At 37.2% G+C, this 15,116-nt stretch overlaps 1 protein-coding gene across 1 annotated transcript in view; it reads right to left on the bottom strand.

Moving 5' to 3' along the window:
• Positions 1-206: 206 nt before the first annotated feature.
• The window catches only part of ARSB (arylsulfatase B), a 75,312-nt gene continuing 60,402 nt past the window's right edge, over positions 207-15,116 (bottom strand). Inside the window, exons 7-8 of the mRNA XM_075726339.1 lie at positions 1,125-1,253; positions 207-563 (exon numbers count right to left, since the gene is read on the bottom strand). Coding sequence (XP_075582454.1) covers positions 298-563; positions 1,125-1,253 — 395 coding nt within the window. The 3' untranslated portion in view covers positions 207-297. The remainder of the gene's footprint in view (positions 564-1,124; positions 1,254-15,116) is intronic.

The following is a 15,116-nucleotide window of genomic DNA, read 5'->3' as shown; positions in this document are numbered from 1 at the left end:
GAGGGGGGCAACGTTTCACCTTCTGCATTAAAAGCATATTCTGGACAAAGAATATTCAAACAGCAGATTTATAATTTTACCAACATTTCACATACAATTATTGGGAAGGAGAGAGTGGGTAAAGACTGAAATAAGATTCCCAACATATTTTAAGAGTAAGAAATACTGAATTACTCAAGGAATGAGCTCACAATTAGCAACAGTTTAATAAACAAGGTACGAAATATGTGACTAGGACCCTGAGTCCATAAACCATACTCTGCTACAGGGTTGTTTTGCAGGATGCAGTGCTGTGCACTATGCCCAAGGACCCCAAGCCCCAGTTGCTGCTGGATCACAGTGGGGATCCTCATCAGGGTAGAACACGGGCACTGAATGTTTGTAATAATGCTGAAGCCGTGAGAGCAGTTTTTCCACCACATGAGGGTGTTTTTCAGACAAATCATTTTTCTCTTCAGGATCGCGAACAATATCAAATAGCCAAAGTCTCTTTGTTGGTGGATCAGATGATTGAATCTTTGACTCACTGAACAAAGATGGTGGAGGGAACCAATGACTGCAGCCTGCAGAAACAGGAATAGACCAATGGTTAATTCTCAGATACGGAGCAGCAGTGTGGAGACATAGAGTTATACTGTAATCAACAAATTCACTAGGTTCCTTGACAAGCCATTGGCCAGTGACTGTTGCTACATTCCTTAACGCTATCCCAGCACCAGAGTCTCTCTAGTCCAGGGCTACCTGTACAGGAGTCCTATTTATACAAAAAGGTGCACCATTGGGATTCAAATTGCTATGTCACTTAATTTCATATCAATGAATTTCACGGACTTTCCTCTTGGATTCAATGATCCTTATGGGTCCCTTCCAACTTGAGATATTCTAAGATTCTGTGATAGTTTTTCCACTACTGTGAAGGTCATTTGTATACAAAATATTTGCAAAATGAAGGAATATGTTGTTTGGATTTTAGAAGCGCCCCTTCTAGATTTTTGCATGTGATCAAAAACCTGAGAAGTTAGCAGAATAACTAAAAGAAATGAAAATACATTAAATAGAATCAAACTGTGTTTGGGGTGGGTGGGAGATATGACACACTGTACAAAAAGGAGTTACTTTGTTACCTGGATATCCAGTTAGTAACTTCCATTTTCCATGTCGGATTGCTGCATGCATGGATATATTGAAAAGTGTATCATCCCATGGAGAAGAACTGCTCTGTGGTAAAGATGTCCTGTTGTCAATGCCAAGACCTTAATGAAACAGTAAACTAAGTTAGGTACATTGCATATGCATGAAGTAATTTTTAGAATTCTGTTGGAAAACAAAGCAGTATCATCCATTTCTTTGTATGTATTGGATAAAGAATTTGTTATATATACATGTAAAGATCTGTGCTATGATTCACTGGATGTATTTAACTCAGAACTTGAACTTCACCCCAGAAAGTTACCAGTGGAAAATGTCACACCTGAGTCTGAATAACTGGACTCATTTCATATACAGATATTATATGTGTATCTCATATACCTATATTAAGAATGCTCACAAGTGGAATGGCTAAATTTGCTCGTACAAGTGCCTGTATCTTTTGCCAGTTAGGAATACAGGATTGAAAGATTTTCTAAATCAGTGCTACTACTGTTCACTCTCTTAGATCACTCCAGGAACCAAGTTCCAGGTCCTGACTTGTATCCACATGCAGAGAGCTGTGTCTTTGGACTGAGCTGGCTACATTCACACAGATCCACAGCTGGTCAGCAAGGTACTTCTATGGCATAAGTGTGTCTTCATGCTGTCTTTGGTAGAGTTGCATATGATGTGGCCCCATATCCAGATACTGCAGAAAACTCTAAAGTGTCACCTATGTGCAAATTCCCTCTCAAAAGGAAACCTGAAGCTCCTTATAGGAGGGAGCTCAGAAAAAAATTAACAGGCATACACCAGGGATGATCAGGAGACTAGTTCTTTACTGAAACCAGGAGAGAATCAGACAGAAACTCCAGAAGCATCCAAACCATTCTGCATATCAACTTTCATAAACAAGATAGGCGTTGAAAGACATGAAATCTAAGAGTTTTATATTAACTGTATCAGTTGATACCTGTTTACCAAAAGACTACCAGAAGGCAACTCTATAATCAGACTAGAAACAAGACATCAGGAGGTGGAGAGAAACCGGTGTTGATTTTCTAGCATCTTTCAAGATATGACTTTCAATCAGTTTAGGGAATTTGAAGGACTCACCTGACAGATTTTTGCCACTAAAATGAAAAAGAGAATCCATGAGATGTACAGTGATCATGTGAGATCCAATATTAGAAGCAGAACTAGAGGTTTCTAAAAAGAGTAAATTCTGTACATCACAGTGGGGCAAATATGTATGTGATAGAAAAAGAGCAACAGAAAGTTTGGAAAGGAAATGCTGCAACACAATTTCTCTACTTTTTATGAAGGTCCTGCTAAGTTTCTATTTTATTACTGGGCTTCACACTTTGAATCAGTTTTTCTTTAATAAGCATTTTCTGTGCATACCCAAGTTCCCTGTTTATACTAGACTTGTACAATGCTCCCAGATAAATAAGGCTATAAAAGGGGACTACTCATTTAGAGTATGCATACACAGATTGGGGAGGACTCAGCTCATCTTAGATCATAGAGCACTGAACCTGATGGTAAAACACCCCAAACCCCTATAAAAACAAGGAAAACTTCATAAATATCCCCAGAAGAATCTCTTCTGGAAGATAAATCCCCACACAGCCCTGTGATGGCCATAGCAGATACAAAACAGTTTAAAGATTAATATTGCTTACTTTTCAACATCATTATGTTATGTATTATTCTGTCATACTGATTGCTACTGGGAATACTCATCTTTGCCATCTTTCTTAAAGAGCACAATGAAAGACATTCAGCAGATCAAAAAGCATAACCATATTTTTTAAACATTATGTCTCAAAATTACGATATTAAGGCTTGGTCTAAAGGAAAAATTATATGAGTCTGCATTTCTGATTTTAGGGTTTAGCATGGAGAATATGCTTCTGATTGCTGAGCTATAGTATAGAAAGTTGTAGTATTACACAAGATAAATTATTCAAAATACTTCAAATAAACAGTATGAAAGATTGTGGTTTTAGATATATTTTGCAAAATATACTTAGAATGCCATGCATGAGACTTAAAATAAGATTCAAGAAGATAAAATAATTTTTAAAAACACTTATTCGGTCCAGGTAATAAAGTCAAAGTCCTAAACTAAGAAATACTTTTACCAGAGCTTGTAGTTGAAGTTGTTTGGTAGAATATTATCTTTCAGCAAAATTTCTTGAAGAGAAAAAGATAAATTCCCTCATGTTGAGCTATTATAAACAGAACTCTGTCACTCATGTTAACTCACCCATTGCAAGCACTTGTCTTGTGCCAAAGAAATGTACTGTCTGTTATTCAGACAAGTGCATTGCTTCCCAGGCAGTACAGGTCAAATTTTATCAGACATATCAGCCATGGAAAATAGACTGATGCTTGTTCGAATGCTCTCTACAGAGGATAGGACTTCCAGTTTATTACATTATACAAGCACCAGGATACAGAACTAAGATCAATAAAAATATTGCTTGGTATAAGTTCTCTTCTTCCCATCATACGGCTTTCTCCTTACTCTCAGGTATTCCTCCCCTCCATTTACCTTACTTTCTCCTTCTCTTCAGCCCAGCTGTTAAGTTTCTACCTCTGTCTTCATTCTTCAGCTTCTGCTAGCGCAGGTGAAATGCAAAGTGCCTGGGCAGTTTTCTCCCCTGCTGTATGAATTTTACAAGGATCCCTTTTCCAATTTGGCAGACTAAAGAAGTCACATTCTTTTTATTTCCTTTGCAAGATAAAATGTTCATTCCCATAGCATCTAAGCAGTTTTTCTCTGCATCTGTTCTAGATTGTTGGGGGCATTTTTCTTCTTTTTTTCCATTATGGTTGACCAGGCAGTAACAACAGGCCGGTAGACTAAATCAGCAGTCAGAGGACAGATGCTTTTTGTTGATCTGTGTAATCAAGTCTGCCTTCACATGCCTGCATACTGTCCTTATAGATTTATATATAAGTCTATAAGATGCTTTTGCTTGTGCAGAGGCTAGACATTTTATTTTTCTGTCACTTGATCGCTAGTGTATCAGTGGCTAATGAAATACTAAAGCTTTGCTTTTCCCTTAAAAGAAATATCCTACAGCCTTTGCCATGAATTTTCTTATTTTCAAACAGAAGCCACTGTTTCCTGAAGCCCAACTTCGGAGCCTCACCAGCTGCTATATTTCTTTTTAAGTAGTATCTTGGGAAATGATACAACTTTCATTAGTTAAGAAAGCACTGAAATTTCATTCAGGTATTTTCAAATATTTAATGCTGCAACAAATTGATCTAAATACTTTAGTGTTTTGTTTGGAGTTGTAGGTCACCAAAAAGTATTCAAATAGCTTTTATATCTCTACAGAAAAAACAAATTCTTCAGAAAATGTTGCCCTTGGTAAGTGACTTTGGAGTTTATATCATATTTCAAGACCATCCTTAGTCTTAGCAGCCTGAAAAATGGTTTCAGGATCAGATTTTAAAAGGAATTGAGGTGGCCAACTCCCACTACCTGCAAAAGCAGTTTATTATCTAAATATTTTAAAAGCCTGGTCCTTTGTCCCTTATGAAAACTCCACCTTAGTTCTTTTATTTCCATTATCATATATTGTCTCTATAAATGGATAAATAACCAAAATAGGATGTAAAAGCCTAAATAATTTTCAATAGTTAATTTGTATCTTCAAAAGACCTGATTTTTCAGAAGCCCAATGTCATCAATTCTGAAAAACCTATGCAAGATGCTCAGAAAGCATCTGTCAAAAATGTTAGCTGCACTTGCAAAAATAATTGTCATTTTGGTAATTTGAATATTCCATAGCATACTCTTCAGGCAGGATGTTGAAAAATTGACTACTGGGTAAGTATATAAATAACATCTTCAATGATGACCAGAGAATATGTGGGCCTTTTCTAAAACATGAATAATCTTTCAATGCATTAAGCCTTGCTAATGCACAAACATAAGTACAACAAAAGGGAAAGTAATGAACATGGGGGTAAAGAGCCAATCTCCACTCTGCATACACAAAAGAATGTGCTCTGAACAAGCTACTGGTATTTAGGGAAGAGATTGCGAAGCTGTAATGAATATGTAATGTCCACGGGCAGTCAAGAAAAGCAAAACCAATATTAGAAGTGGCAAAGAATGGGACACTATGCTACCACCTAGGTCCTTGTTGTGCCTCACATGGGATACTGTGTGGTTTTGGTCCCCATGTTGCAAAACGGACACAGAAAAACTGTACAAGATACAAAGAGATGTAACAAGGAAAATTAAAGCTATGGAACAGCTTTTGTGTGAAGAATGACTAAATAAATAGGACTCTTCATTCTCAAAGATGGACAACTGATGAGGGACAGGACAGAGGTCTATGAAATTGTGTGGCCAACAAGGAACAACTGGTCTTTCCTAACAGGGGCATCAAATAAATTATGAAGTTGCATATTCAAAATAAACAACAGTATATACTCTTTTATCACAAACCCAACTAAAGTGCGGAATTCCTTTCCATGGGATGCTGTGGATGCCAGAAGTTTATGCAGGCTGAGGGACAAAAAGGGCTCACAAAGTGGAAGAAAAATCCATCAAGGATTCTTATGTCCAAAATCACAACCTAAAGATCAGAAGCTCCATTAGCTGCAGGTTGTGGGGGGCACTCAAGAGAAGTATATTTATGTGCTTGCCCTCATACACTCCTTCCTACACAACTGCTACTCTCGGAAACAGAATAATGAGCTAGACAGATTTTTGGCCCAATCATACACAAGACCTGTTACCAAATTACTTTCAGTTCAGGACAAGCCAAGTATTTTGTTTACAAAAGAAAGCAGATTTATGCAACCCCTTTTATTATATTAATCTCTGTATGTACTGAACTGCAAGTGTCACAACTTTCATAAAAGTTAAGTAAAGAATCACAGAATCATAGAATACCTCAAGTTGGAAGGGACCCATAATGAGTCCAACTCCCTGCTCCTCACAGCCCTACCTAAAACTAAACCATATGATGAAGAGCATCATCCAGACACTCCTTGAACTCTGACAGGCTTGGTGCCATGACCACGTCCCTGTGGGGCCTGTCCCAGTGACCAACCACCCTCTCAGTGAAGAACCTTTTCCTAACACCCAGCCTCAACTTCCCCTGACAGAGCTTCATTCCATCTCCTCATGTCCTATCGCTGGTCACCAGAGAGAGGAGATCAGTACCTCCCACTCCACTGCCTCCCATGAGGAAGCCGTAGGCTGCGATGATATCACCCCTCAGCCTTCTCTTCTCCAAGCTGAGCAAACCAAGTGACCTCAGCTACTTCTCGTTAAGTCTCGCCCTCAAGGCCTTTCACCATCTTGGTCACCCTCCTCTATATGTATGTATGATTCAGATTCAGGTTTAACTTACAAATACGTGAACACCATGAGTCATTTCTAGCACAGCCTCTAGTTTACTTTCAGTGCTATTCTTAAAAGGAGAGATAGCATAAAGAAATTAAAATACTAATTTGTATTAGCAATGGCTTCCAATGCACAGATCAGTCCGTATCAATGCAGACAAGTCAGTTATTTGCTTAAGGCTTGTTTTTCACTTATATCAGAATGTAAATCAAGAGTAAAGTAATTGAAATAATGGATTCACACTAGATTTATACTGCTGTGATTGAGATCAGAATCTGATACGTACATTATTTCCTGCTTTAGTCATACAATTTTAAATTTAAAAAAAACCGCTGCAGTTTACAGAAATGTTACAAGATGACAGGTTTTGCCATACTGAAGAAGTTATTCAATCCAGCAGTGTGTCCCAAGAAGTAATTAATAACTGATGATTCAAAGTAAAACAGAAAAGATAAACCAAAACTGCTTACAATCTGTTCTTTCACTTCACTTTCTAAGCATAGGGAAGATCATAAAAAATGATGCAATGTGCTTAGCCCTATTTTTTCCCTCCTAGCCTTTCAAAAAAGCTCTTCTGACCTCATTCAGTATCCCACGTGTACTCCTGATTTAATACATCATTTAGGTTAATTGGTAGCTCTTCCAGAGAAAAAAACTGTCTTCCTATGTATTCTTGCATACACTTACAATAGCCTTCTGCTTAAATCATTAGTTCACCTATCCAACTGGGCAATGATTTCTGATGGTGGAAAATAGGAAGAAACATTTCTTCACATTTCTTCCCTGGTGATCAATGTATGCTTGAGAATCAATCATCTCTTCCTTGGCTCACACAATCCTAGTTACCTATCAGAAACTTATCTAAAATAAAAAAATACTGATTTATCTGACCACCATGAAAAAGACAAAAAATGACTGAAAATCCATTTATTTTCTGTGTAACTCAAAACTTTTAAATTCTACTACTGCTGTAGAGCAAAATAACTTTGTGACCCTTTGATGCCTGCAATGCTACATGGTAATAAAAAAAAAGAAGGGTTGGTCCAGTTTACTACATTTTACAGCTTTAGATGTCTTATCAGAACCCCTCTACTTCTCTTCCTGTATGGGGCCTATAAATCCAACTTGTCTATTTTTCTAAGTCTTATGACATTCCTGACAGGTTTCAGTGATATCATCTGAAATAGTTAATAGTCAATCAAGAGCAAATATTAAAAACCTTCATGTTTCCCCAATGCAAGCAAAATCAAAAAATAGCAAAGACAACAACAAAAAGGCACTGCAACACAGTACTTAGTAGGGAGGCTGGAAAATTAAGATCTCTCAGCATCTTTGTAAATATCTCCTATTATTTGTTCCAATCTTTTGCTTTCTACATTGCAGAGCAAATATTTCAAGTACCACATAACGATAATTTGTAAAAAAAGATTTAAGGATAGTCAATGCCCATATTGTGTAAATTTGCAAGGTTAAAAAAAAAAAGGAACAATTTGAACTTTTATTTTAAAGCAAGGCTCATTCCTTAGATCAGTCTAAAAGATAAATTTGTGAAAACAACTTATTAAATGTAATAAATTCCTTAAGAATATATTTCTTTAACTTTTGCTATCTAATTTTTAATAATAAGAAGGAAGAAGATAAACTGCAAATTTTCAGCTGAGATTTAAAAAGGGGACATATAGGGGAATACATATTCTATATCTATATATATGGTATTTGCACAGATCTAATAAGCCTAGATCAATTACTCTTCTCATTCCCCTAGCTCTCCTTCTTTCTTTCAATGAGACCAACTCAAGCAATCGGTAGAAACTTAAAATGTGGAGATATAAATAGACAATACATCTAAAAATAAAATATTCTGCCTTCAGTCTATGATTAAGATGATGAAAATGATCCATGTTCAGAAGAAGTCTTCTTGGTTGGTAAAAGATCAAAGAGCACACAGTTCTCTCTAACATGCCATTTAGTGAGGTCCCAACCACAAAATTTAAAGGGTCCAAACAATATTGCTTGAAGCATGCTATATTTCTGTACACTGTGGTCTACAACACTGGTGTGCAGGGAGGCGATGTTGGGTACTGAAGAGCAATTTCAGAGAAAAACAAAAGAATGTTAATTTATTATTTATTTGGGAGGCAGAGCCCTGCCCAAAAAGGTAATCTAAACAGCCTAAGCGAGTGTCAGATCGACTATGCCTCTACAATTTTCCAATATCCTACACAGTAACAAAAACATTATTTTATAAGCAGCTACGCGTAGTAAGTGCCCTTCATGGACAACAGAAGCAAATGAAGCTTCTACCTTTGTTTCTTCATCTGCCAAACAAGGGTGTTAAGAAGTTATCTATTTTTTCAGTATATTTCCCAAAGGAAAAAAATGAAAAATATCAGCATTCTCTATAGCTAAACTTCTAATTATGATAATATAATGCAACAGCAGATTCATCCATATGACAGGGAAACTATAATCACAAAAAGCTCCAAGCTTAATTGCAACCTGCTTGATGGAAAAGACTGAAAAGCGTGCATTAAGAAAAAACACAAAACCCAGGGTGAATTAAGATTGTAGATGGCTCACACTCTTTCCAGTGCAAATTAGAAGCACATACGAAACAAGTAATAAATAGGTGCTACTGCTTTGCAAGTGTAAAGTACATAAGTACATTGAAGAGCTTTCAGCCAGAGCAGGAATATCACCAACATTTCCTGTAACAAAGTGTGTGTGCATATTACGCTACCTGGATGCCTAGATAGTTTCATACCTTGCAGTTTACAATGTATATCGCACAAAAGGATTCCCTAGATATTCTCTTAGTAACTAAAAATTATGTCTGTAGTTCTCAAGACTTCTATTTCAGTATCAATTTTGTCTGGCTATGCAACACCTCCAATCACTTATTTGGTTACTCCACTCCAGTATTCAAATAATACATATTGGGCTCACACAGAACAGGACCCACACAGAACAAAAGTTTACTTCTTGTACCACACAGCCATCTAGGCCAAGAAACTAAGCAACCACAGGACAAGAGGAAAGATCCTCACATGGATAGAAAAGCATCTGATAAAATGGGAAACAAAAAAAGTTTTGATTTCACACTGGAGAGGCCACCATCAGATTCCTAAAGGAATTTGTGCTGGGATCCATACTGTTGAACATATTCCAAATGACCTGGAAAAGGGACTGAAGAGTGAGATTACAAAGTCTGTGGATGATGTTAAGTTATTTAAAGCTGACTCTAAAGAACAACAGAAGGCCTTTATGAGACTGGGTGAGTAGGCATTAAAATAGGCAATGATATTTAACACAGATACAGGTAAAGTGATGCACGTGTGAAACAACAATCCTAAATTCACACACAAAATGATGGCCTGCATGTCACCCATAATTGTCCAAGAGAGAAACCTTGGGATCATGACAGATTGAACAGATGCTTTTTCAGAATTATGTCAGCACTAATCAAAAAGAAAACTGAGTGCAAGGAATTATTGGAAAAGGACTCATGAACAAAGCAAAAAGTTCTATATAACTGGAAAGCTGTAGATCTGGTCTTCCCATCTCAAAAAGAATACAGTACAACTGAAAATGTTCAGAAACCAGTTACAAAGTTGGGTGATACATGCAATCCCCCATGAATTAAAATCCTCTGCTAGATGTACATTCTGTGTAATTAAATTTGTATGTTCTATGGAACTCCAGGGACCAGGCTGCTTCCCTCCCCTGCATGACCAAAGGAAGGTTATTCCCATCTTGTGTGATGTTGAGCCAAATGCAATCAAATAATCAAAACCTTATTGTTTTAATTGACAGGGGACATATCAATGTAACACAGGCCAAATAGTTTTGAGTGCTTACTACTCAGACCTCATTAAGTATCTTGAGTGAAACCACATCATCTTGGTAGTTGTTAGTACATTCAGTGTGACTACAGCCTCTATCTGATCTGACTAGACATCATCTACAAAGAGGGATGGCACTACTACACAGCACATACCCACAGTGAGAAAAACTCAAACATGCTGAAGCACTGGATGAGACATAAATTCTTTACCCTGGAACTTCATCATCTGCTTTTGCCAGTAACATTCATGTTCCAACTGGACTTGACTACATTCTCTGAACAAATATAATCTTGGCTACATCCTCAAATTCAATTACATGCTATTTTTTTTCAATCACTGAAGACGTTTGGTGGAAAACCTCCATGTTATTCTACCGCTTTGTAAAATCTTCTTATAATAGCATCTCAGGTTGTTGCTATCAGAACAGCTAGTACGCCTCCCTGAGCTGCTGGTCCCCGGCTGTCCTTATGCCCTTGTGATAAAAGAGATTTCATTTTGTCAGTAGGCACCACATAAGCCACAATTGTCACTAACACAGCATTGCAATAAAGTCCTGCTTGTTTGCAAAGACGCTTGGGAGGATCATTGGGAGTGCTCATGTTTCCAGACATATCTCTGCTAATGGAGGCTGGAGAGACACACACGGACCTGTAGGTGTGACAAGAGGCACCCATCACCGGATTCCATCAGTTATGCCCTCAGAGCAAGGAACACAGCCCTAACAAGGTTGCACCACATAGCCAGAAGGCAAGAAACTACTGAACTGCAGAAACTAGAGCTTGCAGAAAGGCTGCCTTAGGGAATGAAGTGGCACTTATGCATATGTCCAAAAAAAGAGACTGCATTTAAAATGTTTCAATCTTGTGCATACAGATTATCAACTCACTGAACACTGTCACTCCAGGAAGACAGGCTTTCAAAAGGTAGTGTCACCTGGCCATGGCAAGTTTCAAGAGGACAAATTAGACGTTCAATTTTTTTTCTTAAATTCTGCTGAGATTATACTCTAAAACTTTATGAGTGATTCAGAAGAAGTTTCCTTCCTTTGTAAAAATGTTTTTATTAGAGAGAACAACTCTGTATGTTGCGGAGTAGAATTCTGCTTAGTAGTTGAACCAAACACTGGGAAAAAAACACTCAGGCTACTTCCACTAGAACTTAAAAGCAACAAACAATAACCACTATTATTTTCATAGTAAGGCGATGCATATGCCTCCCTGCCTCTTGTGATCTGATTAGTAGTCTATAAAAACCACAGAGGAGATCCCCAGACAGAAGTCTGGGACTGGCAAACCAAAAACCACTTAAATATGAAACCCAAACAGAAAGAGAGTATTTTCTAGTATGTTCATTATCGTCTTTAAAATCAACATACTCTTTTAATTGTCCAAGAAATCCCTATTGAATTCACTAGCTTCTATATATTGTCAGGAAAATCGTAATGGTATCATTCTCCTACTGCTTCCATTAAAATAAATCAAAGGCTTTGCACATCCAGCTCTTGTTCTAACGTAAATAATTTGACTCTATTATCAGGATTTAGATAGTTTACATACATGACGCCCATTAAATAGAAAAGAAAGAAAACCCATGCAGTTAAAAAATCAGGTGATTACTTTTCTATCAATAGACACTGCAGGCTCCTTTGAATCACTGTAGCCTGTTTTTGTGCTACATTAGCAGAAGCAGTAGGTAAAAAATCACAGACTTTCTTAAATATTATGGAACTCCACATAAAGATCACCATCATGAAAGCAGTCTTCAACCTCCTAGAAATCTCACCACATGCATACGCACAAAACCTGCATGATTGGCAGGCTCACTGTCCCTTACTAATGCTCAACTGTGGAAGAGCAGGAGGAGTGTTAGGGCTTGAAAAATGGGAACCTCTCCATTAATTCCAGTGGGCTCTGGTTCAGACTGGTTAAGCATGAGTAGTAACAAATAAGGAATTTACACCCCACCAACTTATCTTAATTAAACAAATGAAATTAAATTCCCCTTATCCATACAGTTCTGTAGACACAATGTGTGTTCCACAAAACCATTATATGAAAGGCTTCCCTATTTATATTCACAACCATCATTTCTGGCAACAACACATATGTTTTAACCAGCCCCCCGAATTATGCCCAAATTAAAGTGATTCTGAAATCAAAACAAAACAAAAGCGCCAATACACAATTTACCAATTTACCAGGAGAAAAAACTTAAGAAAATAATAAAAAAAAACCCCAGTAGCAGCACACAATCCCATGAATGTTACCAAAAATTGAGGCTTATAGATGAACAGAGAAAACTGAATTCCAGAGTAATTTTCCCTGCTGCAAAATCCATGTCACTACGCTCAGAAGTTAAGATCTAGAAGCTGTTTACTTAAATGTATTGCTTGATCTTCCCTGCAGCACTGAAACAGCAGAATAAAGGCAGACTTCAGGTAACAGGCACCCAAACACTTGATTCTTTATAGGAGCATGCAGCTGGAAAGGGAAACAAAAAGTCGAGAAATGAACCATAACTTCACTGCAGTAAAACTCAGGAAGCCACCCTATAACTTTTCTTTGTGGTCAGCGCTGCTTCCCACAACCACATCTTCTGAACTTTCCTCTGACGGCATTTTTCCAACTGTCCAACAGATTTCTCCCTAAAGGAGGAAATTCTCAGGTCACACCGAAAGCCCTAGCCAACTGCATGCTATATAAATTATTGTTTGTCCACTAAAGCAGTTAGAAACAGATGCCAATTTGATGCTGAACTTATTTAATTTTCAGTAAACTGGAAATAAAGTCTCAGACCAATTAAATGTTTAACTTCCATACATTTTTAACAAAAAGAAAACTAAACTGAAAACTAAGGGTTAAATTCACATGAGGATGTAGCTGACAAATGAGAGGTTTTCTTCCCCTTCCAAAAAGTGTAACCCAACAGTGGGGATACATTTCTGGGCTTTGGGGACCCTGATTCATGCCCTGAGTTACCCTGATTGTTACAAAGGGTTTTGAACTGTGATCTCCCATCTTTCAGGAGAGATTTCTCCCCAGTAGACTGTATGAAACACTAGGACAGAGGTTTTCTCCATATTTTCCATTTCACATCATATAACACATACAAATATTTTGAAGGGCAACACAGAAAATAAGCCTTTAACTTGGTGATGGGATATCCAGATGGCTTCGGGTAATTTCGATTTCCAGTCATAACAAATTTGTACATAAAATGTCAAATTTATACAAGAAAGTAAGCAAATTTAGTGGGTACACCATTTGGAACACATCCTTAACTTTTTACCATCTTCTAAATTTTAATTCAAGGCTCTGTGTGTTTTTCTAGCATCTGTATATGCAAAATATTCTGTAGGCACAGGATGGTTTTCATTTGCAAGCCGTCGGGTCTATAGTTTGATTTGCAGGCAGTCTACAAATACATCCAAATTAGGGACTCTACATTACACCACAAAAACCAGAATGGTACGTGAAAGAAATATCCAGATTTCCTTTGGTATTTTCCAGTTTGGAAGTACCTGGATCTGGGGAGAAGAGACAGAAGGTGGCATGAAGGTTTCATATGGGGACATAAGAACATATAAATACTTTTCAGCATGCACCGTTTCTAGTCAAGGCCATTTTAGCAATCAGAAGGTTGTACTCTTCACATTGTTCAATGCACACATAATAAAAGTAGTACAAATCTATGGATTGGATCAGAAATGACACTGGATTTCCATTCTATTTGAATTTCTTTGCTTTATGTTTTTGGATTAAGCATCAACATGCTTTACTTTAACGTGAGATTTTTTTTTTTCCTTCTAAATATCAGGAAATAATATATTGAACATGGTTCAAGTTTTTGATATATACACTAGACCACAGTGGTTATAGCATTGAGAGCAAAGTACTACATTTTTCATTTCCACTGATGAATATTAAATCAAGTCTCTTCCAAACACTGAAAATAATGACTGTCTCTAATGTAGTAATATAATTTATACAGTCCCTAAAATCTTCAGCCACTCAGATGAATCAACTACTCACCTGCAAGATAAGACTACACTTTCAAAGAAAATTTTATTGAGAAATAAAAAAGCAAAAGAACAAAAGGCATGGTTGATATTTTTACAATTTGGAGATACACTTAGACCTTATATATCTTCTATTTATAAACATAAGGTCTTTTTAAATGCCTCATTTGTTTGTCAACAGTATGGAAACACATGGCTGTTCTCCATACATTTATAAATAGAATTGGAAGGGAAGAGGGAGTATTTCTCTCCCCTATAGCTACAGAAGCATAAAAAGTCTTAGATGCAAGTAGGCAAAACTATCATGTGCCCACAAACAGAAAACTTTGCACTGTGTTTCACACAGATGCATTAGAAACTTTGTAGATGGTGCTGTACTGGAAATTTATTTTTAGCATTTTATACAATGGAAACTTCACAACAAAATTACCTTTTGCTAGACTTGATTCTGTGAAGCAGCCTGTTGCTTAGTTTTCATTGAGAAATGCACAAGACAAAGCAAACTCCAGGAGTTCTAAGAAATTCTCCCGATTGGTCTGGCAAAGTGCATATTGTTATCCTGGCGTGAATGCAACTCACCTTCCTCCTGCAACTGATTCAGCTCTGGGATCCACGGCACACAAGACAGTCAACTGGGGCTAAAAGTGCCGATCTCACCAGGATCAGTTCGATCCTCTGCAAACTGACTTAAGGTCTTTATTGATAACTGCTGAACTTCAGCAAATCTCAGTCAATGAAC

This window comes from Pelecanus crispus, chromosome Z (genome assembly GCF_030463565.1).
Source record: "Pelecanus crispus isolate bPelCri1 chromosome Z, bPelCri1.pri, whole genome shotgun sequence".
NCBI lineage: Eukaryota > Metazoa > Chordata > Aves > Pelecaniformes > Pelecanidae > Pelecanus > Pelecanus crispus.
Note: the sequence above shows the minus strand (reverse complement) of the source record. Positions and strands in the feature narration are given on the sequence as shown.